The sequence below is a fragment of the Grampus griseus genome (assembly GCF_964374135.1).
Source record: "Grampus griseus genome assembly, chromosome: 7".
Lineage (NCBI taxonomy): Eukaryota > Metazoa > Chordata > Mammalia > Artiodactyla > Delphinidae > Grampus > Grampus griseus.
In genome coordinates this window covers 44,618,813-44,643,871 of record NC_139001.1, presented here as the reverse complement: position 1 = coordinate 44,643,871, position 25,059 = coordinate 44,618,813, and the positions used below count along the sequence as shown (strand labels likewise).

At 38.6% G+C, this 25,059-nt stretch overlaps 1 protein-coding gene across 1 annotated transcript in view; it reads left to right on the top strand.

Moving 5' to 3' along the window:
- The first annotated feature begins 581 nt into the window (after positions 1-581).
- Positions 582-25,059, top strand: part of WDR75 (WD repeat domain 75) — a 41,308-nt gene continuing 16,830 nt past the window's right edge. The window contains exons 1-11 of the mRNA XM_082658453.1: positions 582-673; positions 6,371-6,500; positions 12,162-12,227; positions 13,116-13,206; positions 17,152-17,276; positions 19,018-19,088; positions 20,042-20,161; positions 20,602-20,690; positions 23,346-23,504; positions 24,348-24,407; positions 24,500-24,615. Coding sequence (XP_082514579.1) covers positions 588-673; positions 6,371-6,500; positions 12,162-12,227; positions 13,116-13,206; positions 17,152-17,276; positions 19,018-19,088; positions 20,042-20,161; positions 20,602-20,690; positions 23,346-23,504; positions 24,348-24,407; positions 24,500-24,615 — 1,113 coding nt within the window. The 5' untranslated portion in view covers positions 582-587. The remainder of the gene's footprint in view (positions 674-6,370; positions 6,501-12,161; positions 12,228-13,115; positions 13,207-17,151; positions 17,277-19,017; positions 19,089-20,041; positions 20,162-20,601; positions 20,691-23,345; positions 23,505-24,347; positions 24,408-24,499; positions 24,616-25,059) is intronic.

The following is a 25,059-nucleotide window of genomic DNA, read 5'->3' as shown; positions in this document are numbered from 1 at the left end:
GCTGTGAAGATTCTGTAGGAACGTATGCTCTGCTCAGAGGAACAGAACAAAGTGACAGCCAACGAGAGGAGCTAACAGCTGTGTAAAAACAGAACGCTACCTTCCCAACCAAGAACTCAATTGCGCGACCAGGAATGCTGTTGGCGCAAAACGCTGGCGTCATCTCGCAGCTCCTGAATCAAAGTTAAGAGAAAGGTGAAGCCTGGCGGGATATGGGAAAGGACTGGCGGTCATCTGACACACTTCGGGCCACCTTTCCCTTCCGGCGTAAGAAACTTTAGAGTCAGATTAACAAGTCCGGAGAGAAATTTATCTTTTCTAAATAAAAGTTTAGAGGGATCTAATATAAATGCATTCTATGTTTCGCTCTTTCCTTTTTTCACAAATCCTAATTTGACGTTGCCCAAACCAAAGATGGCCGCTCAGGCGCTGGGTCTTACCATTGAGAACTACCATAGAGACGGAGGCCTAGAGGAGCCCTGCGAGGATGGGGGTCTGTGGGCTGGGGAAAACGCCCTATCAACCGGCTTCCGTCGGGGCAGCTCGGGGCGGGGCCGGCGCCAGCGAGTCCTTGCGCTTGCGCGAAGATGGTGGAGGAGGAGAGTCTCCGCGTGGTTCGTTGTGGCGGCAGCGAGTTGAACTTCAGGAGAGCGGTGTTCTCTGCAGATTCTAAGTAAGAGGCCACCACGCGTTGCAGGCCCAGCTGAGGGGCGTGAGTCCCCGGGGGATGGAGAGAAAGAACTGTCGGGCGCGTCTGGACAAACCAGCAGGCGGTTCTGGGCTCGGGGAAGGGTCGCGCGTGCGGGAGACTGCAGGGCCAGCGGGAGGGAGCTGGTCCCCGTGTGCTGTAAGAGGACTCAGAACCCCTTAGTTCCGTAGCACCGCAGGCTGGGGCGCGCTTTCCCCGTCCCCGGACCTGCAGGTAGATTGAGGGGCCCCCGGGCGGACCCACGTATCTAGAATCGGCTCGGCGTTGGGGCGGCTGGGAAAATGGTCCGGGCACGGATTTGTACGCCACTGCTCTTGCAAGACCACGAGGAGTATCCCCTTTTCGGACCGAATCGTGACTTGGAATTACTGTATGATTAAAGATTCTGATTTCTCCACACTTCTCTATCCCCTAAAAAGGCATTTTGGCAACCTTTTTTGGAGCTCTGCGTAAAAACTGCCATTAGATTCTGTGTGGGATAAAAACACGTGTAAGCCCTGGTCCCCTTCCTCAGGAGCTCAGGGTAGCTGGAAAGCTTAACTAAACCCAGTTCATCCATTGTGTGCCCTTCGCAAGGTTCTTAATCTCTGCCTCAGTTGTCTCATCTATGAAAGGGGAATAATATTTAGTAATCTATCTCGTAGTGTTGAGAGGATTAAATGCCTTAATACAATACAAATAGAGCAAGTCAAACAATGCCTAGCACTTAATGGCTCAATATACGTCAGCTGTCTCCATCATTGCTCTATTGTCAACATCATCTAGAAGTGACACAATGTAAAAAAACGTTTTCAAGTCACTCAGGGATAGAGAGACACTTAGTAAAAACCCTTTCTATCTTAGAAAAGTAGAGGTAGTATCTTATGAAAGTTTGTATGCCCCGCAATGTCTTGCTGTGGGTGTATGGCAGATAGTTATTGAATGCATGCATGACTTGAAGGAGCGTTCATCAACTGCCTTAGAGGCAAAAAAAAAATCCTTCGTCTTTACAATAAAGAGGGCTTCTTTGATACTTAACCTTGTGAATCAGAGGAAGAAACTGAGGCTTCAAAAGATTGCTAAAGTTCTGCCACTTTGGACTTATATCCAGTGTACTGTTTGTATATCTCATTCATTATACTGGGATCCATTGTATTTCACTTGATTAGTGAAAATTGATTCGTCCTACAATTCATTTTTAAGTATTTATTAGCTATGTATTTATAGCAAGCTGCGATGACAAAAACTAAGATAATTCCAGGATTGATCCTACCTTCAAGAGCTTTCAGTGTAGTGAGGAAAAGAAGATAATCAGTAACAGATGTTTCATACAGTGGCAGTTTGGGATCCCATAAGAAACAAGAGTACTTCAAACTGGAAGGATGGAGAAGGTTGATGAGGAAGTGATGTTTAGGCTAGACGTAGATAGATGGATGGTATTTTGACTAGGAGATATGGATGGAAGGCATTCCAGATAGGGGGCACAGTATAAGCATGAGGACTGTGGTACAGTTAGCTTGTAGGAATGGTATATGAAGAGAGCTAGTGGGAAACGAGGTTCTAAAGGGAACATAAAGTCAGTTCTTGGTTGTTTGGTCCAAAGAGAGTGTATTTTTTAATTCTGCAGATAAGGTGTTGGTGGGGAGGGGAGGGCGGGACACATGATTGTGTTTCCTCAATAATATTAATCTGAGAACTCTATAAAACTATACAGTATGTGGTGGAGAGACGAGAGGTGGCTAGGCTAGCATATTCGAGGTGCAGTGATGGCACCGAAGGAGGAGTTACACAGTGAAAGTTTCCCTTCAGCAGTAGGATCTTGCAAAACTAACAGGAGTTTGCCCCTTCGGTGATACTGGGGGGAGGGCAACCAGGCAAAGTGAGCAACTAGAAATTGGGGCGGGGGATGGGTGTCATGTGCATAAGAAGGTCAGTATACTTGCAGCATAGGCTGAAGGTAAGTGGTGGGAGAAGAGTCTAGAACATTATAGACCAGGTATTAGAAGACTAATGCAAGCATCCAAGCAAGAAATGATTTTGGCCAGAATTAAGATAATAATGAAGATGAAGAGAAAAGACAGAGTTTTGGAGTGATTTAGCAATTAGGATTAACGAGGAGAAGATGTAGGGTTCACATGTGCCTGTTGAGTTTAAAGTACCTTTAAAACGACCAGGTGGGTGTAGCAGGTGTTTAGGCAGAAATTCAGGACGGGAACTTGGTCGAGATTTAGAGATACATTTTTTTCATATATATAGAAGCTAATAATTAAACCAGTTTTCTGGCAAATTAACAGGGTTATAATGAATTCACCAAGGACTTGAATATTATCTAAAAGCTGCCACAAGGGTTGGCTAACTTATACAAAGGGGAATAAAATAATTTTGTATTCTACCTCAAGGAGCTTATCAAAAAAGCTGAAATAGTAAATGAAACAACAGAATCGTGGAATTTTAACAGCTTTCTCTTGGTCACTAGGTCCTCTTCTAACTAGGACAAAACTCTACTCTGCCTACTTGAGTGCGTTATTATGAGAGGCAAGCAGGGAGGTGAGGTGTACATGAAAGGACCTGGCATCCCCCTATCAAGTATTACTCCCAGTCCGGCACTGTTTGCATCACACCCTATTGCCTCTCACAGTTATATGGTGCTGTGTATCATAGCAGTAGGTTACTAGGGTATAGAAAACTAAAACAATGAGTCATTCTTGCCTTTTACATTTCTAAATTATCACAGAATCGATGTCCCTGACTCTAGGTATTTTCCCCTGCAGATCGTTCTGGATACTGCTGCTGTTACGATACTGTAACTTATTCCTAGTCTTGCTCAGAACCCTGTAACAGGGTTCTGTTGCCTTCCTTAACTATAGCTCTTATGTCTGACTTTCAGGGCCTTCCCTGATCTAGCTCAACTCTGCTTATGGGGCTGTGTTTCCTGCTAGTGCCCATTGTGCACACTTTGCTACTTACATAGGTACATTCCCTGTCTCTCATAGGTACCATGTTGTTATTTCCCTACTGTTTTTTGTTGCTCTTCTTTTTCTTTACCAGCCCTTAAATCATGCATCCTTCAGAAGCTCATTTAAATCCTGATTCCTGCTTGAAAACATCCCTAATTGCTTACTTCACCACTTGATCAACAAAGATGATTTGAGTCCTGTGTGACAGGCATTGTGGTGGTGCTTTACATGCATCCCTGTCTGCATGGTGTAGGTATTGTTATCCTCATTTTACAGAACCGTTTATTGAGTGTTTGCTGTATATGCCAAGCTTGCACTTGCATGCATTGTTTCATTTAATCCTTATAATAATAACCCTGCAAGTGGAGAACAGCGAGGTTTAGAAAGGTTAGGTAAATTCTTCAACATCATTCAGCCTTGTACATAGTAAAGCTGGCATTCGAACCCATCTGTGTTTGACTTTTTAAAAATGCCTCCTTTTCTACAACACCCTGTTTCTGTTATTATTTGAAGTAAGTAAACACACAGTTCCTCCCCTCAAGGAGGGGAAGTTCTCTCATAACACCGTGCAGAAAGTGCTGGGATAGAGTTAAGCCCCGCACCTTGCAGGAGCATGTTAGGACTGGTGCTGATCTGGAATAAGATGAGGGAAGGCTTCCGGTGGAAAGACCCCTGAGCTGAATCTTAAAGAAGTAGTCAGAAAGAAAGCGTTCTCAGTAGATAGCAGAATGTGCAAGTGTGGAGAGTGTTTTCTCTAGAGGTTTGCATTCAAACAGTTAAAGTCATTATTCCCTGCTGAGGAGCAAGGAGAGAGGGAATTGCTTTCCACTGGGGAAGAATATCAGAATCAATTAGGGGGAGTTTTCTTGGCAAACAGCAGTGCCCCCTCACCCACCAACATCTCCAGGAAACACTGCCTAAAGGACTTGATGCTAATGGGGAGCAGGGGAGAGCGAGGGGGTCGTTGGAGTTTTGAACCACTTAACCTACTGTTCAAGTGAAAAAGTATTTCCAGTCAGACTGGAGTCAAACATAGGAATTTGGATCATATCCTGAAGGCAGTGAGAAAACACTGAAGGAGTTTCATTTAATTTTATCTTTATTTAAGGAAGTAATATGCTCAAGTTTGTAAAATTAGTCTGGTATGAGTATGAAAGGTTGAATCAAGGGGCACACCTGGAGACTGTAGGAAGCCCTTAAGAGTGGTCCAGACAGGAGATGGCAAGAACTAGGGTACTCATGGGAATGGAGAGGAGGGTCCAACCAAAGGGGAATCCATGTACCTCGGTTGCTTTGTTGCTTGTACTTTGTTGATCTTATAAACAGTTGAACAGAACGATGGCCCCTGGTTACAGCACTTAAAAGATGCATCCCGATTTTAGATAGGTGAACATGTGAAAATCAAGTGTCTTGAAAATGATAAAATAGCGTAGTAGCAACCCCAGTCAGCATTAGAAGATTTACCCTTATGATTATTTTGTAATAATTTTTTTACTGGTTCATTTTATCTAAATAGTTTATAAAACCTTTGAAGAGGGCTTCCCTGCTGGCGCAGTGGTTGAGGGTCCACCTGCCGATGCGGGGGACACGGGTTCGTGCCCCGGTCGGGGAGGATCCCACATGCCGTGGAACGGCTGGGCCTGTGAGCCATGGCTGCTGAGCCTGCGCGTCCGGAGCCTGTGCTCCGCAACGGGAGAGGCCACAACAGTGAGAGGCCCGTGTACCGCAAAAAAAAAAAACCTTTGAAGATCAGGCATATTCTGTTTGACAAACTGGATTGGACATTGAAAATCAAAGATAAATAGGGCCTCTGCCCTATAGAAGCATATGGCCAGATAAGGGAGATGGATATTTACATAAATGAGACATTTCAACATAGTTTGAAAGTACCCAGATCAAATCATGCCTTGGGTACTTTGGGAGCACAGAGAAGAGGTCCAGCCTAAGGATTCTGTGGTTTGTACATTCTATGGTATATGAGAAAGCACCATGTTAGACACGTACGCTGTCAGATGTAATAGGCACAGTGCAAACATTTTTTATTTGATGCTAGAAGATTTGCAGTTCTGAGCTTTGTCTTATGGTTATATCTATTATGAAAAAAGTTAAACAAATATTACCCCAGTTTAACCACAGTTAATAATTTAGTAGCTTCTGATATATGGAAGAAAGCCACAAATCCAGAAAAGCAAAGTCAGCTTTTTGGGAGTAAGAAAAAGAACTGTCATAAAGTTTTTATACTTTGCTATCTAAGAGACCTCACTGACTAGAGAGAATATTTGACTTCGTATTTGTAGGCTGGTGTCTGTGCAATGAATGATGGAGAGTTGGAGGACAGGGGAAGACGCTGCTGTTAGTAGAACCACCGCAGAATAATAGCTGATAGTGAAGGCGTAGCACAGTGTCTGCATCCATTAGTGAACAGGCAGCTTGGTTAGGTTGGCTGTTTTTGCAGGATGATTCCATACAGCCTCTGCCCCTGGAACAGGTCAGAGGTATGACTTTGGCGTCACTGATCTACTTTCAGAATTCGTGAACTAAACGACCTCAGATGTCCCCATAGGCTTAAGCAGCACAATTTGAATATACAGTTCTTAAACTATTATTTTGAAAGAAATCTCTGTTGCATGTTATAGCTTTGGTTTTTGTTTTGTTTTTCATGGACAATAAAAAGATTATGCTGTCTATACAGTATGTGAATCTTATTTTTCTCTCTTATTTCCAGGTATGTCTTCTGTGTCTCTGGAGACTTTATTAAAGTTTATAGCACAGCTACAGAAGAATGTGTACATATATTGCAAGGGCACAGAAATCTGGTGACTGGAATCCAGCTCAACCCCAAGAACCATCTACAGGTGTTAATTTACAGTCAAATATTTTAATATCGGCTTTATTGTTGCAAGAAAATTTTGAATTGAATTTGGCTGAGAAGCTTTCTAGGTGATGATCAGGGAAATACCTATTTTGATTTTCTGATTTAGTGTAGTTTTCACTTATTTTTAATTATTAAAATAGGGTCACAGCCTAGAACTACATTGTTCATGGTGTATTCTGTGAATCATTTGTTCACAGGATGCTAATAGGTGTTACTTGAAAGAAGGAGTTCTTGTTTGTATAGTTTCTGAAATTCAGGATTTGGCACAGTTAAATGAATTTCTTGATTATAGGTCTTCTCAAGTCCTTTATATGCATAGTGAATATCCGGAAGGGGTATATTGTCTTGGGTGTTTCTCAAATTTATTTGACCTCTGAACTCTTTGGTTTCTGGAATGCATCTTTGAGGTACTGATTTTGTAGATATATTTCTTTACAGACGAGGCTCTTTAGTGTTAATGCAGATGTCACCGAATCTTAGGGCCAGTATCTAGACAAGAAGAAGGGATTCTTCAGTCAGTGGATCAACCAGTTAATTTCGGAACAAACTTGGGGATCTAGTGGAGCCTGGACCTTCCCACTCTCCCCACAAAACAGCCCTTGCTTTTCAGAAATCAACAATAAAATGGTCGTTTTAATTTGTTCTTAAGTGTCAGCAAAGCTGCTAGAGAGTTATCTCAAAAATACTTGCTCTAGGGCTTCCCTGGTGGTGCAGTGGTTGACAGTCCGCCTGCCAATGCAGGGGACACGGGTTTGTGCCCCGGTCCGGGAAGATCCCACATGCCACGGAGCGGCTGGGCCCACGAGCCATGGCCGCTGGGCCTGCGCGTCCGGAGCCTGTGCTCCGCAACGGGAGAGGCCACAACAGTGAGAGGCCCGCGTACCGCAAAAAAAAAAAAAAAAAAACTTGCTCTAGTTTTTGATCAAGTTCCCCTTTTCTGGATTAGTCTCAGCCAACTTGACAGTTACTGCTTAATTTAAGAATGGATTTGCATTGCCATTCACTGTGTTGTCATAAAAGAAGTAGGGCATAAAGTAACACTAACACTGATCTTTTCTTTCTAAAATTAAATGAGCTACTCTTGAAAATCATAGTTAAGTAGCTCTTCTGCAGGGTTCAAGCACACATTTTGTCCTTGCTGTCCTCTGAGGACTTGAGAAAAGAGGTTATGGTTATGTGTACCATTTGAATGCTTTTTGTAGCAGAAAAGAAAATTAAAATTGGAATTTGTGAAGTCTGTATTACCAGGTTTAACAACAGGCTTGGTTGAGTTGAAGGGGTGGGTGCCAGAGATTCTGTGGACTCTGAACTCACAGTATTTGTGTATAACCATTGTCTTATAGTGATTCTGTTTGCCTTGTTATATTTTACTGATCTGTGTTCATGATTCATGTTATATGTAATAATGCTGGTGTATATTTTTTACCTAATATAATTCTTTTGCTTGAATAGATATTTTCTTACTCCATCATTTTTTATTTCAATTCTGTGATTCCATGTCCTCCCTGGAAGAAATCTTAAAATTGCCACTTTTTTAAAATTGAAGTAGAGTTGATTCACAATATTATATTAGTTTCAGGTGTACAGTATGGTGATTCTTCAGTAGTGGAGATTAAACTCCATTTAAAGTTATTACAAAATAATGGCTATATTTACATGCACTATACAATATATCCGTGTTGCTTATCTGTTTTATACGTAGTAGTTTGTATCTCTTAATCCTGTACCCCTATCTTACCTCTCCCCCTTTCCTCTTCCCACTGGTATCCACTAGTTTGTTTTCAGTATCTGTGAGTCTGTTTCTGTTTTGTTATGTATATTCATGTTTTATTTTTTAGATTCCACATATAAGTGATAAGATGCAGTATTTGTTTGTCTTTCCCTTTGTCTTATTTCACTAAGCATAATACTCCTAGGTCCATCCATATTGTTGCAAATGACAGAATTTTATTCTTTTTTATGGCTGAGTGTATATATCATATCACATCTTCTTTATCCCTTCATCTGTTGGTGGACACTTAGGTTGCTTACATGTCTTGGCTATTGTAAATAATGCTACTGTGAACATTAAGGTACATGTATCTTTTCAAATTACTATTTTTATTTTTTCAGGTATATACACAGGAGTTGAATTGCTGGATCACATTGTAGTTCTGTTTTTAGTTTTTTGAGGAACCTCCATACTGTTTTGCAGTAGTGGGTGCACCAGCAGTGTACAAGGGTTCCCTTTTCACCACATCTTCACCAACATTTGTTATTTGTAGACTTTTTGATGATAACCCTTCTGACAGGTGTGAGGTGATATCTAATTGTGATTTTGATTTGCATTTCTCTAATAGCGATGTTGAGCATCTTTTCATGTGCCTGTTAGCCGTCTGTATATCTTCTTTGGAAAAATGTTCAGTTCTCCTGCCTATTTTTTAATCAGGTTGTTTATCTTTTTTTTTCTTTAGGTTGTTTATCTTTCTGATGTCGAGTTGTATGGATTGTTTATGTATTTTAGAAATTAATCCCTTATCAGTCATAGCATTTGCAAATATTTTCTTCCATTCAATATGTTGTCTTTCTGTTTTGTCTGTGGTTTCCTAGCTGTACACAGCTTTTAAGTTTAATTAGGTCCCATATGTTTATTTTTGCTTTTATTTCTTTTGCCTTAAGAGACAGATCAAAAAATATGTATTGCTACGATTGACATCAAAGGGTGTTCTGCCTGTCATCTACTCTAGGAGTTTTATGGTTTTCAGTCTGACATTTATATCTTTAATCCATTTTGAGTTTATTTTTGTATATGGTGTGAGGAAATGTTCTAATCTCAATCTTATATATGTAGCTGTCCAGTTTTTCCAGCACCACTTATGGAAGGGACTGTCTTTTCTCCTGTGACTGTCTTGCCTCCTTTGTTGTATATTAATTGTCCATAAGTATGTGGATTTATTTCTGGGCTCTCTATTCTGTTCCATTGATCTGTGTTGTGTTTTTGTGCCAGTATAATCCTGTTTTGATTACTATAGCTTTGTAGTATAGTCTGAAGTAAGGGAGCATGATATCTCCAGCGTTGTTCTTTTTTCTCAAGATTGCTTTCATAATTTGGGGTCTTTTGTGGTTCCATACAAATTTTGAGATTATTTGTCCCAGTTCTGTTGAAAATGTCATGGGTATTTTGATAGGGATTGCATTAAATCTGTAGATTGCTTTGAGTAGTTTGGACATTTTAACAATATTAATTCTTCCAATCCAGGAACATGGGGTATCTTTCCATTTCATTGTATCATCTTCGGTTTTCTTCTCAGTATTTTATAGTTTTCAGAGTATAGATCTTACACTTCCTTGGTTAAGTTTATTTGTAGATATTTTATTCTTTTTGATGTGATTTTAAATGGGATTGTTTTTTCTTCTGTTTCTGGTAGTTCATTATTAGTGTATAGAAAAGCAACAGATTTCTGTATATTAATCTTGTATCCTGCAACGTTACTGAATTCACTTATTAGTTCTAATAGTTTTTCAGTGGAGACTTTAGGGTTTTCTGTTTGGGTTCATCTTGTTTGGGACCCTCTGTGCTTCTATACCTGAATATCTGTTTCCTTCTTCAGGATTGGGACATTTTCAGCCATAATTTCATCAAATACATTTTAGACCCCATTCTCTCTCTCTTCTCCTTCTGGGACCCCTATAATGTGCCCTGTGTTGTGAATGTTGGTACTCTTGATGTTATCCCAGAGATCTCTGAGCTGTTCTTGCTTTCTTTTTCTTTCTTTCCTTCTTTCTTTACTCTTTTTGTTCTTCTGTTTGGGTGATTTCCATTATTCTCTCTTCCAGATTACTTGTGCATTCTGAATCACTTAGTCTGCTGTTAATTCCTTCTAGTGTGTTTTTCATTCCAGTTATTGTATTCTTCAGTTCTGAGTGGGTGTTTTTGTGTGTTTTTCCCTCTAGTTCCTTGTTTAAATTCTCACTGTGTTCATCTATTCTTTTCCCTAATTCAGTTAGCATTCTTATTACTAATGACTTGAATTCTTTATCTGGTAGATTATTTCTGTTTCATTAATTTTTTCAGGGGTTTTCTTTCGCTCTTTCTTTTGAGACCAGTTCCTCTGTCTTCTCATTTTGCTTAACTTTCTCTGTATCTATGAATTTAGGTGAACTGGTTAATTATCCCAGTCTTGAAGGGGTATCCTTATGTGGGAGCATCCCTGTGCAGTCTGCATGTGCTCAGTGCCTTTGGTAAGAGAGCTGGCTTTGACATGAACTACAAGTCACATCTTTCCTTGGGGTGTGCTGGCAGCTGTCACCTTGGTTAGAGGTGGGGCTAGAGGTGGAGGTGCTAGGTTGCTTCTGTGTTCCGCAGCCAAGCTCTCTCCCCAGTCACGGCAGGCCTCTCTCCAATGTGGAGTTGTGTCATGAAGTAAGCAGGGCTGGAGCGTATACTGGAGCGGACACAGGAAACCAGGCAGCCACTAAGGCAGTCTTCAATCTACCCTCTTCCTCAGGAGCAAGCCCACATGTGTGCTCTCCTCTTGAGTGGAATACAGGCTTCCCACTGCCCTACTGTTAGTCCCAGCAGCACTTCAGCCAAGGGAACTTCTCTTCCCTGTGTCAGACCCTAGGACTGGAGCACCCAGTATGTGACTCAAACTGCTCACTCAGTCCGCAGGGCAGATCTCTGCCCATGTAATCTCCTTTGTCCTCTGTGTTCCTTCCCAGTGGAACAGGTCCCAACCTGATTGCTTCTTTTCCCTGCCTACCTCATTCCATGTGGATCTTTCTTACAGCCTTGGTTGTGTAGGACTCTTTCTGACAGTTTCCAGTTAGTTTTCAGTGAGAATTGTTCCACATGTAGATGTATTTTTGATGTGTTCGTGGTGGGAGGTGAATTCCACGTCCTCCTACTCTACCATCTTTCTTTCAAAAAACTCAGAATTTTAAGTAAAGTGTTTTCACAGTAACAGCAACGAAAAACTCCAGTGTGACTTTAGTAAAATTCAGTCTTGTGGGACAAAAATAAAAACATGCTACAAAGGCATTCTGTTGGTACCAACGTGTGGCCCACAGACCAGTGCCACAAACTGTTGGTTACAGGTGTGCAATGAGATAAGTATAGAAATTGAGTGTCTAAAACTTTAGGGCACTTTGACATTGCCACAGCATCCAAGTACATAATAACTTAAGTTGTATTTTACAAAAATATTGGTCCATGATGAGTTGGAAACTTTTCTTTTTAAAAAGGACATTCTCAGATCATTTGAGAGACACTCCTTTGATACCAATGTAATATAAAAGCTGTTCTGCTGATAAAGGACTGGGCTCTGGGAAAATAGCAACAAGCTCTCAAGTGCTTTTCATAACTCAATACCTCACCATCTCCCTCTTGAAGACAGAGGGTTGACTTTTTTCTTTATTTTAATTAAAACTTGAAATTGATAGGTCTGCTTTCTACAAAGAGCTGTGATAAGATTTTTTATTTTGCAAAAACAATATAAATAAATGATTTCACCTCTTTTTTTTTTTTAATTCAGATTTCACCTCTTTAAAGCTGATAATGAATTAATGAACAGGCAATGCCTTCTGTATCAGCAGTTAAGTTACTTGATATCTTCATGTAGTTCTTTTTTTAATCAGTTTTGTACTATTTTTACCCTTCTAGCTATATTCGTGTTCCTTTGACAGCACGATTAAACTGTGGGACTATACAGATGGCATTTTGATAAAGGTACGTGGATTGAGCTTCATTTTCATTATGTGAAGAGGAATGGCAACATAATTTAATGACAGACATATTATTTATTGAATACTTCCTTAAGGCCCAACCTTTTAGATAGCCTTCCTAAACAAATCATAAAATTCACTCACCATAAAAGAAACGATAAATTTGACTATATAACATTTTAAACCTTTTTAACCAAAAAATGAGCAATGAAACTGAAAGAAAATATTTACAAGAGCTATTATCCCTAATATACAAAAAATTACCAAAAACCAATAAGGAAAAACTAATGACCCAATGGGAAAAAAATTGGTATAAAGTAAGAATATGTAATACACAGAAGAGAAATAACAAATAGCCAATAAACATGAAAAGATGCTTAACCTTGTTAATAATTAAATGTAAATTAATAGATAACACAGGATTTTTCCCTGTCACTTTATCCAAATTGCAGATTGAAAAAAATATAGCAATAAAGTGTAGAGAAATAGACATTTTTGTACACAGTCAATGAGAATGAAACTGAACAAATACCTTTTGCTCCAGCAATTTCACCTTTAGGAATCTCTTGTTGAAATAATGGCAGGTATATGTAGTTCTTAAAACATTGTTCATGGTAGAAAAAAAAAATTGAATATAATCTTGAGGTCAGTTAAAATTTGATAGTCATTCAATAGAATACTGTGAAACCATTGATAAGAAACAGGTAGATTTTATATATGTATTAACTTAAAAGGTTATTCAACAGATATGTATTGAGTGTCTCCGTAGGCCGGGTTTTCTTCTGATGTTCGCAATATAGCAGTGAGCAAAATGGATAAAAAAAAAATCCTGCCTGTTATGGAACTTAGGGGGGTACACAGAATGAACAATATGGTGCTTTTTATCTTTCAGACTTTCATAGTTGGATGTAAACTTCATGCCCTTTTTACTCTTGATTGTGCTGAGGATTCTGTCTTTGTTATAATAAATAAAGAAAAACCAGGTATAGTATAATTAATTTTTTTATACATTTATAGATAGCATTGAGCGGCTCTTTACGTTTTACAGTGTCTCAAATTTAACATTTTGGTTTTAGTGTGAAGTTAAGTTTTTGGAGTTGGCTTTTAAATTGGTTTCATCACTATTGCATTCATTTTGGGGAGGCTTTGTATTATTTCTGAAATATTGATGAGGGAATGATTACTTAATAAATGGCTGTGATAGTGGACAGCTAACTCCAATTTTAAAGCTGTTTTGAGCTATATGTGTCTTCCTACTGACCTTAAATCTGTCATTCTGAAGCATCACTATTACTTTACCCATCACTGAACACCCATTCGTTGATCTTGAATCTGGAGGAAATGGTATAGAAAACAGGTGATTAGGAACTAATAGTGTGGCTAAATTATTATTATATTTTCATCATCATTGGAACATTATTCCATTGAAACTGCCATGTTTCAGAGCATTTAAGGATTTCTAGAATATCTTCAGTGGTTACAAATAATTGTTCTTTAGCAGTAAATTTAATACATTTAACATTGACATGAAGGATATATCCAAAGAATTTTTCTAATCTCAGACTTCAAGAATGCCAGTCCCCGCTGTGTTGTCCTCCTTAAAATAGAGTTGTATTCAGAATTCAAAGTACAGGCCAGCTTTAAACTGGTTACTGGGCAGTCAGCTAGATTGGCTCACAGCTCATTAGCTAAGTGAATCCTTTGAGGGGGGAGCCGGGGGGGCGTTGGCTTGGTTTTTGTTGGGGGTTCTGGTAGTGGTTTTTTTTTTGGAATTCGGGGAGTTTTGTTGTTTGTTTTGCTAAAACAGATTTACAGATTGTTATATCATGGACTTTTAAGTAAGTTGAGAATAGTTAAAACTGTGAAGCCAAATCTTTTTTAGCTAAAAGTCGTTTGGTGCCAACTCTGTTAATGAGTAATATTTTTATCTATCAAAAATGTGACATGAGGGCTTCCCTGGTGGCGCAGTGGTTGAGAGTCCGCCTGCCAGTGCAGGGGACGCGGGTTCATGCCCCGGTCCGGAAGGATCCCACATGCCCCAGAGCGGCTGGGCCCGTGAGCCGTGGCCGCTGGGCCTGCGCGTCCGGAGCCTGTGCTCCGCAACGGGAGAGGCCACAGCAATGAGAGGCCCGCGTACGGCAAAAAAAAAAAAAAAAGTGACATGAAAGAATAAAAGCTGTAAGTTTAGATTTCTGATGTGGCCCATAAACCATCTCTAAGGGACATTCCAAAAAATGTTTTGGAAATGGCAGTGTATTTCTTAAAATAATTAAGTTGCCTTACCAGATGACTATTTTAAAGTAGCACTTTTCAATATTTAGGTTCTGTTCTGTATATAAAAATGTGAATTCTTTTTTTTTTTTTTAGGGAGTTTTTTATTTTTTGTAAATTTATTTCTTTTTGGCTGCATTGGGTCCTTTTTTTTTTTTTAATGTTTGGCTGTGTTGGGTCTTTGTTGCTGTGCACAGGCTTTCTCTGGTTGCGGCGAGCAGGGGCTACTTTTTGGTGCATGGGCTCTAGGTGCACGGACTTCAGTAGTTGTGGCACGCAGGCTCAGTAGTTGTGGCTCACGGGCTCTAGAGCGCCAGCTCAGTAGTTGTGGCGCATGGGCTTAGTTGCTCTGCAGCATGTGGGATCTTCCTGGACCAGGGCTCAAACCCATATCCCCTGCATTAGCAGGTGGATTCTTAACCACTGCACCACCAGGGAAGCCCTGTGCATTCTTAATGTCTGTCTAAATGCTTACTAAAAATTCATGTTTCTAAACTCCCTGACTGACAATTGATTCACTAGGTCTGAGATTTGGTCTAGGAATCTGCATTTTTTGTGTCTCCTCAGGTGGTTCTGCTCATCACTCTAGTTTGGTAGCCACTCCCCATACACACTGCATGATTCATCAGTTGGAGGGGTAGTTGCCAATAACAGTAATGAAAGTTTTTATCCATATCAGTAGGACAAGTGATTCTTAACACTGACTACACATTACAGTCACTCCAAGGAACTTAAAATGTCAGATTCTCTGTGGTGGGGCCTGTCTGTTTATTTAAGTATTCCCGCAGTTGAGTCTAATGTGCAAGCCAGTATAGAAAACTGTAGATCTAAAGTAAGTCTCACTCAGATCTAAAGTCATTAGCCTTTTGGAGTTAACTGGAAACTTCAAATGCTGTAATGTAATCGGAATTCTCTTCATGGTGGAATCTAGTGTTACTCTTCAGTACTCGGCACATCGTGGGCACTCAGCCTGTGAAAATCTAGTTACTATATAAAAATGTGAATAAGGCTAAAAAAGATTCCCTGTGACTGGCATCTCAAAATGTATATTAACATATCCTTTATTTGTTTCATCTTTGCTCCACAGTCCAAAACCAGAGTCTCTGTTAGAAATTTGTATAAATCATATTGAAATATGCTTCTCTGGTTTAAAAACAAATGAACCTTTTATTTACACGTTATATGGTGTCATTTCTTGACTGTAATTAATGTATTCACCAGCTAATTAAACATTTACCATGTACCAAATACTGTTCTGGTTGCAGAGAACTAAACAGACATTAAGCTTACTAGATCAGTCATATAATACAATAAGATGACAGGTGTTCTAGAGAAAAATAAGGCAGGGGACGGGAATAGGCAACACTGGAAGAATACATATTAAATAAGTGATCGGGGAGGTCCTGGGAGAAAGAAGAATACGCTGTGCAGCTGTGTTGGAGAAGCATATTCTAGAGCATTCCTGACGTGTTTGAGGAATAGCAGGGAGGATGGATTGGAGTGAGCCTAAGTAGAATGGATAATGTAGAGCATTGTACGCGATTAGAAGGACTCTGACTTTTACTCTGAATAGACAAAAAACCATTGAAGGTTTTTGAGCAAATGAGGGACATGATCTGACTTAGTAGTAATAGAACACTGACTTCTGTGTTGAGAAGAGACTGAAGAGGTCCAAGGGTGGGCGTAGGAAGAGCTGTTAAGAGATCACTATTCCTAACACTTAGGATATGAAGCAGGATCATGGCTTTAGGCTAGGTGGTAGCGGCAGAGGTGGTGAGAATTTATTGAATCTTGGATGTCTTTTGAAGATAGAGCCAGCAGAGTTTGCTGCTGGTTTGATGTGGGGCATGAGAGAGAAGTCAAAGGTGACTCAAGGATTAAGTCTGAGCAACTAGGTAAATTGTGGTGCCATTTCCTCCAGTGGGCAGTGGGGGAAGACTAAGTTCAGAAAGGAAAATAAGAGTTCAGAATTTAGGCATGTAAAGTTTGAGATGACTGAAAAGGCTAGAAGAATTGAGTTCAGAGTATATAATAAGCAGGCTGGAAAACAAAAAATGGTAGATCAGTGTATTACAGTGTATTATAAAGTCTAGGAGGATAAGGAAATAGCATAGTGAAATATAGCTGTTTTCCCTTAAGGAGAAATTTTTTAAATGGAATGCAAAGAGAAGAGCATGCCAGTTCTACAGAAAAGGAGCTTTATTCTATGAATGTGTGGCGAGCCCATAGCATTTCTGAAAGCTCTCAGATGGTTTGTTGCTTTTGGCTGCTCAGTTCACCAATGTATCATATTCCATCTCCATCTTAAAGCTCATCTCAGTACTTTGGGGTTTTTTTGTTTCGTTTTTTTCGTTTCAGTACTTTGGAAAGCAGTATGCACCAGTAAAACCAGTTGTTTTCTATTTCTACATATATGAAGCGTGTGTGTGTGTGTGTGTGTGTGTGTGTGTGTGTGTGTGTGTGTATGAGTTGTGGAATTAGCCCTCCAGTTAAAACTTGTATATTCAAATGAAGAGCACAACTTGTTCAGATAGCCTAGAATTATGATCTTAGCATCAAATTAACTTTGGAGTACTAATTAACAGTTTTATATGAACAAATGCACATCTTCACTTTCTCTAGAGAAGCTTTATATTAATATAGCTGCCTTTGGCTAGATGTATTTCAGCTGGTTTCAGTGAAACTACCAAAATCATCAAGTCAGGAAATAGAAGCTAAGGAGCTCTCCTTTGTTTTGGATTATATAAACCAGTCACCCAAGTGCATTGCCTTTGGAAATGAGGTAAAATTTGCTTTGTTGGTTTTCTTTTTTGTACATAAAATCTCTTTCCTGCAGTCTTTCCTCTGAGAATTTTATGTTATAGTGATTTAATATTGCCTTGAGTTACAATATTTTTGTTAGTAACTAAGGAATCTGTCTTACTACTTTAGCATGTGTTTGTAGTATAGATTTTTTTAGGACTACCTAATTTTGTAGATTGTGTCTTTTTGCTCTTGTAAACTATATGATTGTCCCAAAAGAAATCAATGTTTTGGCATTTGTACTATACTTCTTAGCCTGTACCATGTAGAAGCCAGTTAAATGCTTTGATTATAGATATGTGTCTTTTGAAAATATAACCTCCATGTCTATAAATAACACGCCCTTATAGAAAATTTTGAAATTACAGCAAAATATAATGAAGAAATTAAATCTCACCAGTGGTAATATTTGAGGAATTTTTTCTAGACTTTTTCCTAAATGTATAAAATAACTTTTCTCAAATTGAATAGTTATGAGGGTTTTATCTTTTTTCTTCACTTAACACTGCAGCATGAGTGTGTACTTAAATGTTCATCAGAAATAATGACTGTATGATGTTCATACCATGACTTATTTAGCCATCCCTTGTTAATAATCACGTAAGTTATTAAAATCAAGTACCATCAAAAGCCCCTGTATATCATTGTGGTAGGCTGTTTCTTTAGTCTTAAGTTTTGTAGCATTATTTTGGCTTTGTTCTGAAAAGGTTTAATTTCTTAGAGTAGAGAAAACACTTGAACATTATAAACATCATTATTCTTTAGCATCATAGTCGTCAGTTAAATACAAATTAAAACCACAGTGAGATACCACTTCACGTCCACTAGAACAGATAAAATTAAAGAATGACAGTACTGAGTGGTGGAAAGATATGGGGCAAAGTTAAACATATGCCTTTACTGTGACCCAGCAGTTCCACTCCTAGGTAGAGAAATGAAAACACGACCACAAAATGACATGCACAAGAATAATTAATACTCATAATAGCTCCAAAATGGAAATATCCCAAGTGTTCATCAATAAGAGAGTAAACAATTTATGATACATATGCATTCATTGGGATGCTGCTTCACAATAAAAAGGAACTAATGATACACATAAGAGCGTGGGTGAATCTCAAAAAGGTGATGTTGAGCTACAGTCCAGACATGAAACGTATTTACCATTCTGGTTGTATTCTGTTATAGAAAAGGCAGAGAAGTAATCTACAGTGATAGAAATCAATAGTTGCTGACAGGGGTGGGAGCATTGGGGAATGACTGGAAAGAGGAACAACGGAGCATTCCTGAGGCGAAGAAAATGTCCTAAATCTTGATTGTGATGGTAGTTACATGGTTATACACATGTCAAACATTGCATTCTGTGGTGTATAAATTATGCCTTAATAGGAAAAAGTTTAATCATTATACTTAGAGAGTCTGGTTTTAGGATTTAGGACCTACTTTAATCTTTTAATTTTCTATGATTATTGTAAATGTAAGAGTATCCTTTCCATAGTTAAACTGTAATATGGGTTGGCCAAAGAGTTCATTTGGGTTTTTCTGTAACATCTTACGGAAAAACCCGAGTGAACTCTTTGGCCAACCCAGTATATCATTTCATACTAACGTACTCTCAGTCTCCAAAAGTTTATTGTTCCCATGTTAACTTTTATGGTAATATTTCTTCTTAAAGGGTGTTGACTATTTTTGTGAATGTTATCTTCTCTTTGAAATACCAGGCAGAGTATGTTGCTGCAGTACGGGACTTTTACTTGTCGGTTTATTTTTTCAAAAAGAAAACAACATCAAGGTAAGAATTCCTTTTTGATGGCTTTATTTTATTTACTCAAGAGTTCATTAAAATTTTATTCATCCTTATACCTGTGACCCAAAGCTGTTTCATGTTACAAGTAATTGTGAAACCACAAGATGAGGTAGAGTTTTTAACCCACAGTGGGTTAAAATCATTAGTCACAAAATCCTAGGGAGCTTTTCCCCCCAAAACCACTTTCACACTTAGATTCTGCTGTGTATACTTGATGTCAAAATTGGATGTGGTTTGAAAAGTTTTCCCTAGGTGATCCACATTGTCATTTTATGGCTGTAGGAATGAATATAGGCTTTGGTATAATCTGGGTTTAAAATGAGTCAGATTAGTCCATTGAACCTCACTACACTTCAAATTAACATGTATTTTAAATGGCAATAATTTCTACCTAATAGAGTTGTAAGGATGAGAATGAGATAACGTATTTAAAGAAACTAGTGCTAAGCATGAGTAGTCACTCTTCAAATTACACTGTCCCCTCTCGCCTTTTACCCTGCCAAGATAAACATTTGTTTTCCTTTGCAGTATAAGGATCCTGACATCTTTGGACACATTAACCAGTTGTCTCAGATATAATTTCTCAGGCTTGTCCATACTTCATGCTAAAAGCTTAGCTTTAACGAGAAATTGAAACAAACTTTGCCCAGGCAGAAAACTATAAAAAGAACTGTCTGTTCTCTATTTCACTCTCAGTGGCCTCCATAGACAAGTTATGGTAGAATGTTATTCACATGAAGTTTATATTGTGTGTTAATAAATGTTTACAAAACAAAATTCTTGATTCTTGGTCATGATTTTTCTTAAAAATCATGCATTTATGTTCAGTGAATTCTGAGAGCTCACCAGTTTGGGTTGATATGGGTGGGACCTCCATTTTGCCTAACTACATCACTTACCAAGCCTTTAATAATCAAGGGAAAATATTTTTCTTCTAGGTTTACTTTATCATCATCAAGAAATAAGAAACATGCTAAGAACAATTTTACATGTGTAGCATGTCACCCGAAGGAAGACTGCATAGCAACTGGTCACAGGGATGGCAAAATTCGTCTTTGGTCAGTTAACTCTTGAAGAGCTTGGCAATCATTTATTTATTTTAGAGTAGTCCTGCAGAAAAGGTATACCTGGGTGCAGGGAAAAGGATAGAACTGAAAAGCCACAGCTGATAATAGAGATGATGCTTTGCTGGCGTCCGTCCTTTCTTTTACTACTGTACTCTTCATTGCATAGACTTACTATTTTAGGACTTCAACCCTTGTCCCTAGGAGTAAATCCATTTTGTCCTTAATCATTTAATTGAAGAGAACTTTTTGTCAGCCTTTAAGTAAAAAAGAGAGAGTAACAGTGAATATTGAACTAGTAGAATACTATGATGGCCTATTGTTTGCAGAAGTGACTGGTTTAGAAATAGAAAGTACTTTTTGCACATTAAGACCAGTAAACTTGATAAACATATGCCTTTGGCCAAATTAAGAATTTTGGTTTTCTCCAATAGGAGGAATTTTGATGATGAAAAGAAATACACATACACATGTTTACATTGGCACCATGATTTGGTTATGGATTTGGCTTTTTCAGTGACAGGTAAGTACAAGTTTAAGACTTAAAATGAACTTTTAAAGTATGTGAACCAAGTGTTTTAATTCACTGTACTTAAAGTTTGAAAGATTTAGAATTGCATGGGCCAGATGAATTTTTTTAAGCACTTGTATATCACCCCTGTGTTTTGGGCTTTGCTCAGCACAATGCCATATGCTTAAGTTTTCAAAGCTCTTCAGAGTATCAAAGTGTACACCTATCAAAAAGTCTCTTGTTAATATAAACCTATTTAAATTATATTCCTTTTCTTTTTTTAATGTATGTGCACGTAGCTAAGTGCTTGTTGTCCATAAGTATAGCTACAGTTTATCAGGAGCAAATGACTCTGCTGATGCTTTATATCCATTATCTCATTTAATCCTTGACTCTGAAAACAGGCATCATTATTCTCATTTTACAGATGATGGAAGTGAAATTTGTAGTTGAGAACTAACTTGCCTAAGGTCACGTGTCTCGTAAGTGGGATTTGGACCTAGGTCTAATTCGAAAGTTTGTTTTTAACTGTAAGATGGCCACATTCACTATTTTAAGTTAATTCAGATCTTTGTTCCATTTAAGCTGCATGAGAGTGGCTATAATGCGTAAAAATACCTCCCTGGAAATAGGATGACCTTCAACAGAAATTTGGAGAAGTACATTTTGTCTTTGGTTACCGTTAGCATCCCCACACGTATGTGGTGAAAATTATGTCAGTACATTTTGACTGGTCCTTAAGGGGGTGGGGGAGGGGAGGTGCTAGATGCTCCAGAAGTTTACGTGCCCAGAGAAAGTAGTGGTTCTTCTTCCTGTAGGTCTTCCCAGAGACTGGCAGGACAAGTCTTAGTACCATTTGCTCTAGATTCCTACAGGCTTACTTGGGTTTAACTCAGTGGAGCCTCAGGAAGCAGGAGGCATCTTCAGCCTACTTGTGCTTTTGATTTTGGGGATCAGTGATTGGTATATGGGGGTGGGACCCAACCTGACATACTTAGCGTAGTACAACAGAAGTACAGCTGTGACATATGGGAACGAAGAACAGAAGAATGAAGAGGGTGTTAACCCTATGGATAAAAGACATCGGCTACTCTTATCTTCACCCTCCTCCCCACCAAAAATACAAATGAGTATGTTTGTGGCATTGTGTGTACATATGTCTGTAATGTTTCAGGCAGTGTTGTTATTCTCTCCTGACCTAAGGTGGTTTCTTCTGCCCTTCCTGATCAGTTTCTTTTTCTCTGCTGTGGCCCCTGCCCAAAGGCCAAGACCCGTTGATGTATATTGTCACTGGGACTTTTCTCTATTTTGTTGCCCTTACCTATCTTGTCTACCTCCTCTCACACTAGTTATTAGTCACAGCTTTCTGTGATGGCCTTACTTATTACCCTTAAGCCCTGGGACATTCAGGATTGGCCTTCTCAGGTGGGGTTTGGGGAAGAAGGAATAATTAGATTAGTTGGCACTCAAAAAAGAATACCAAGTGCCTCTATTGTGAGCCATGGCTTTCATATAGGAAGTACTGCAGATCATCTTGGCTATTAGAGAGTTGAATTCTTGATGTTATTTTTTAAATCATGTGAGTATTTGAGAGAAGTAATATAGTACATGGTTGTCAGTGAATGTATAGGTATGAGAGAGTTAATAGAAGAAAATTAGTTGTCTGTGTAAATGAACTATAAATTATAGGGTTTTTGAGAACTGTTTATAAGTTAAGGCAAATGTTAACAGTATAAACTGTTTTGGCTCTGCTTTGAGCGCAGTCATGCTGTCTGTGAGCATCTAATTTATTGTTTACTTCTTTCTGATTCTTAAGCCTTTCTTATTTCAGTGCTCTAGGACCTCAAGTTAATGTTGGATAAAAGTGGTATTGGTGTTCCCAACACAGGGGTAAAGTTTTCAGTGTTTTACCACTAAAATATTTGCTATAGATTATCTGTAAGTATTCTTGATGAAATTTTAAAGGTCTCATCAATTCCTAGGTTACTGAGAGTTTTTATCATGGGTCTAGAATTCTATCTTTTACTTTTTCTGCATCTGTTAAGATACTGATGATCTATTTCCCTTTTTTCTGTAAGTAGAGTTCATTACATTGGTTTATTTTTCAAATGTTAAAATAACCTCACATGCTTAGAATAAATTTTACCCTGCAGTGATGTCTTATCTTTTTAATATATCATTGGATTCAGCTTGCTGATACTTCCTTTGGTAGTTTTCATCTGTTATGAAATTGGCTTGTAGTTTTCTTAATGATGTGCTAGTTTTGGTGCAGAATTATGCTGGTCTTCAAAACAAATTGGGAAGTGTTCTTTCTTTTTTGTTACCTGGAAGAGTGTAAAACTGGTTTATTTCTTAAATGTTTGGAAAAGTTTACTAGTGAAGCCAGCTGGGCCTGGAGGATGTTTGTTTCATCCAGTTTTTCTAGTTATTGGCAGAAGAATTTGTCAGCAACAAAGTAGTCACATGTTACTGGAAAGGAAAAATCCCTGAACCAGTGATCTTTAAATCTTTTGTCTTGCAAGTGTATTAAAAGATATAAAGACACTTGTTTGCGTGTTTTTTTAAATAGTTTATTTCTCTAACATAGGAAAAATCAAAACATCGATTATATCTTCCTGTTTTTTCCCCCAAACACTGTCCTTTTCATTTCTTTGGGTGGATGAGAAGGCAGCAGTCTGCTGAGTGGTGGCCGTGAGTCTGTCCTCGTAGAGTGGCGAGAGGCAGCAGAGAAGAATAAGGAGTTCCTCCCCCGTTTAGGAGCTACTATTGAACATATCTCAGTGTCTCCAGCAGGGGATCTCTTCTGTACTTCGCACTCCGATAACAGTAAGTCTCAGTTTGTTGTCATGAGGAAATACAGTTTGTGTAATGTCATAAATTAGGTAGCATCTGTAGGAGATGGAAAATAAGAGACCTCAAACTAAGAGTAGCATAGGATTTAACGAGCATTTTTTTCTCTTCCATTTCTCCTCTTTCCTCCACCCCTCTTGCCCCAAGATGCCACCTGAATACAACATTTCCAGAGTTGTTTTTATGAAAGTGTAGGGCTAAATGTATTTGGTTATTGTTTTGCCACTTATATTTAAAAATCTTTTCATGTGGAATGATTGGGGGAATAAAGGAGGTTTTCATAATGTAATGGCATTCTCGAAAGAATGCTCTGAGGTTTTCCTTAGGTACAGCCATCGTCTCAGCGTGGGAGTCCTGTGGATTCTGACAGAAATGGAGCAGTCTTCTGATTCCTCCCCAGCATTTGGTCATCCTGTTACACCTCAGCTTGGATGTAAATCCCTTGCCCATTGCCTCCTTTCCCTTCAAAAGAGAGCATAACTGAGCAATCCATTAGTGCAGTGACTCATTTCAAAGTAAACAACCGTCTCTTTTGGGGCATATAAGTTTCTGAATTAACACTTCTAATGTATTCATAGTCACAGTAGAAAACTTAGAGACTCCAACAGAAAAAGCCCTCATCCCCAGCCCTAGTTTTTCTGTTAAATCACAAAATATATTCCTAATTTTCCAGTAACACTCCAAGAAATTGAACGTACTCAATTGTTTTGTATTCTGGTATATTTCAGAATGATATAAATTCACTTTTTTTTTTTTAAACCTTGAAGGTTTGACCTATTTATGTTTAGATGTTTGTTTATTTATTTATTTTACCCACAGAGATGATAATCATTCACCGAAACCTTGAGGCGTCCGCAGTAATTCAAGGCCTAGTGAAAGGTATCGCAGACCTCAGTGGATGTGGAATTGTGTACATTTTCAAAAGTGAATATTTGTCTGATTTCAGCTATTGTTCATCACTTCTTTTGCAGACAGAAATATCTTTACCGGTTTGATGATTGACCCAAGAACTAAAGCTTTGGTTTTGAATGGGAAACCTGGCCACTTGCAGTTTTATTCTCTCCAAAGTGATAAACAGTTATATAATGTAAGATTTTTGATCTGTTAACTAGCCTTAAAACTAATGAAATATCTTTATAGCACCACTGGCATCAAGTAACTTATTGTATAGCTTCTAAAACAAGATCCTGTGCCTATGTTATTTGAACATAGTATTATCAGTTGTTTATAGCATGATTCTAATGAGGCCACAGTTGCAGATGAAGTCTGCACGTAAGCCAGTTGGCACTGTTGTGTGCGCTCTGTTTTATTCTGTTTAAGACTACACTCTAAATTAACTGTCGCACACATCTGTTCCTTTGAGTCATAAGGATAGGCAATGAGAATATGGATTAACAATACAGACCTGTCTCTGCTTTGTGGTGAAACAGTATCATATGTACATGCTGAAGATAAAATCTTCAGTGTAGATTAAAGAGGAACACTTCCCATAATCCTGGTAAATGCAATCCAGAATTTCCACTTTTTCTTT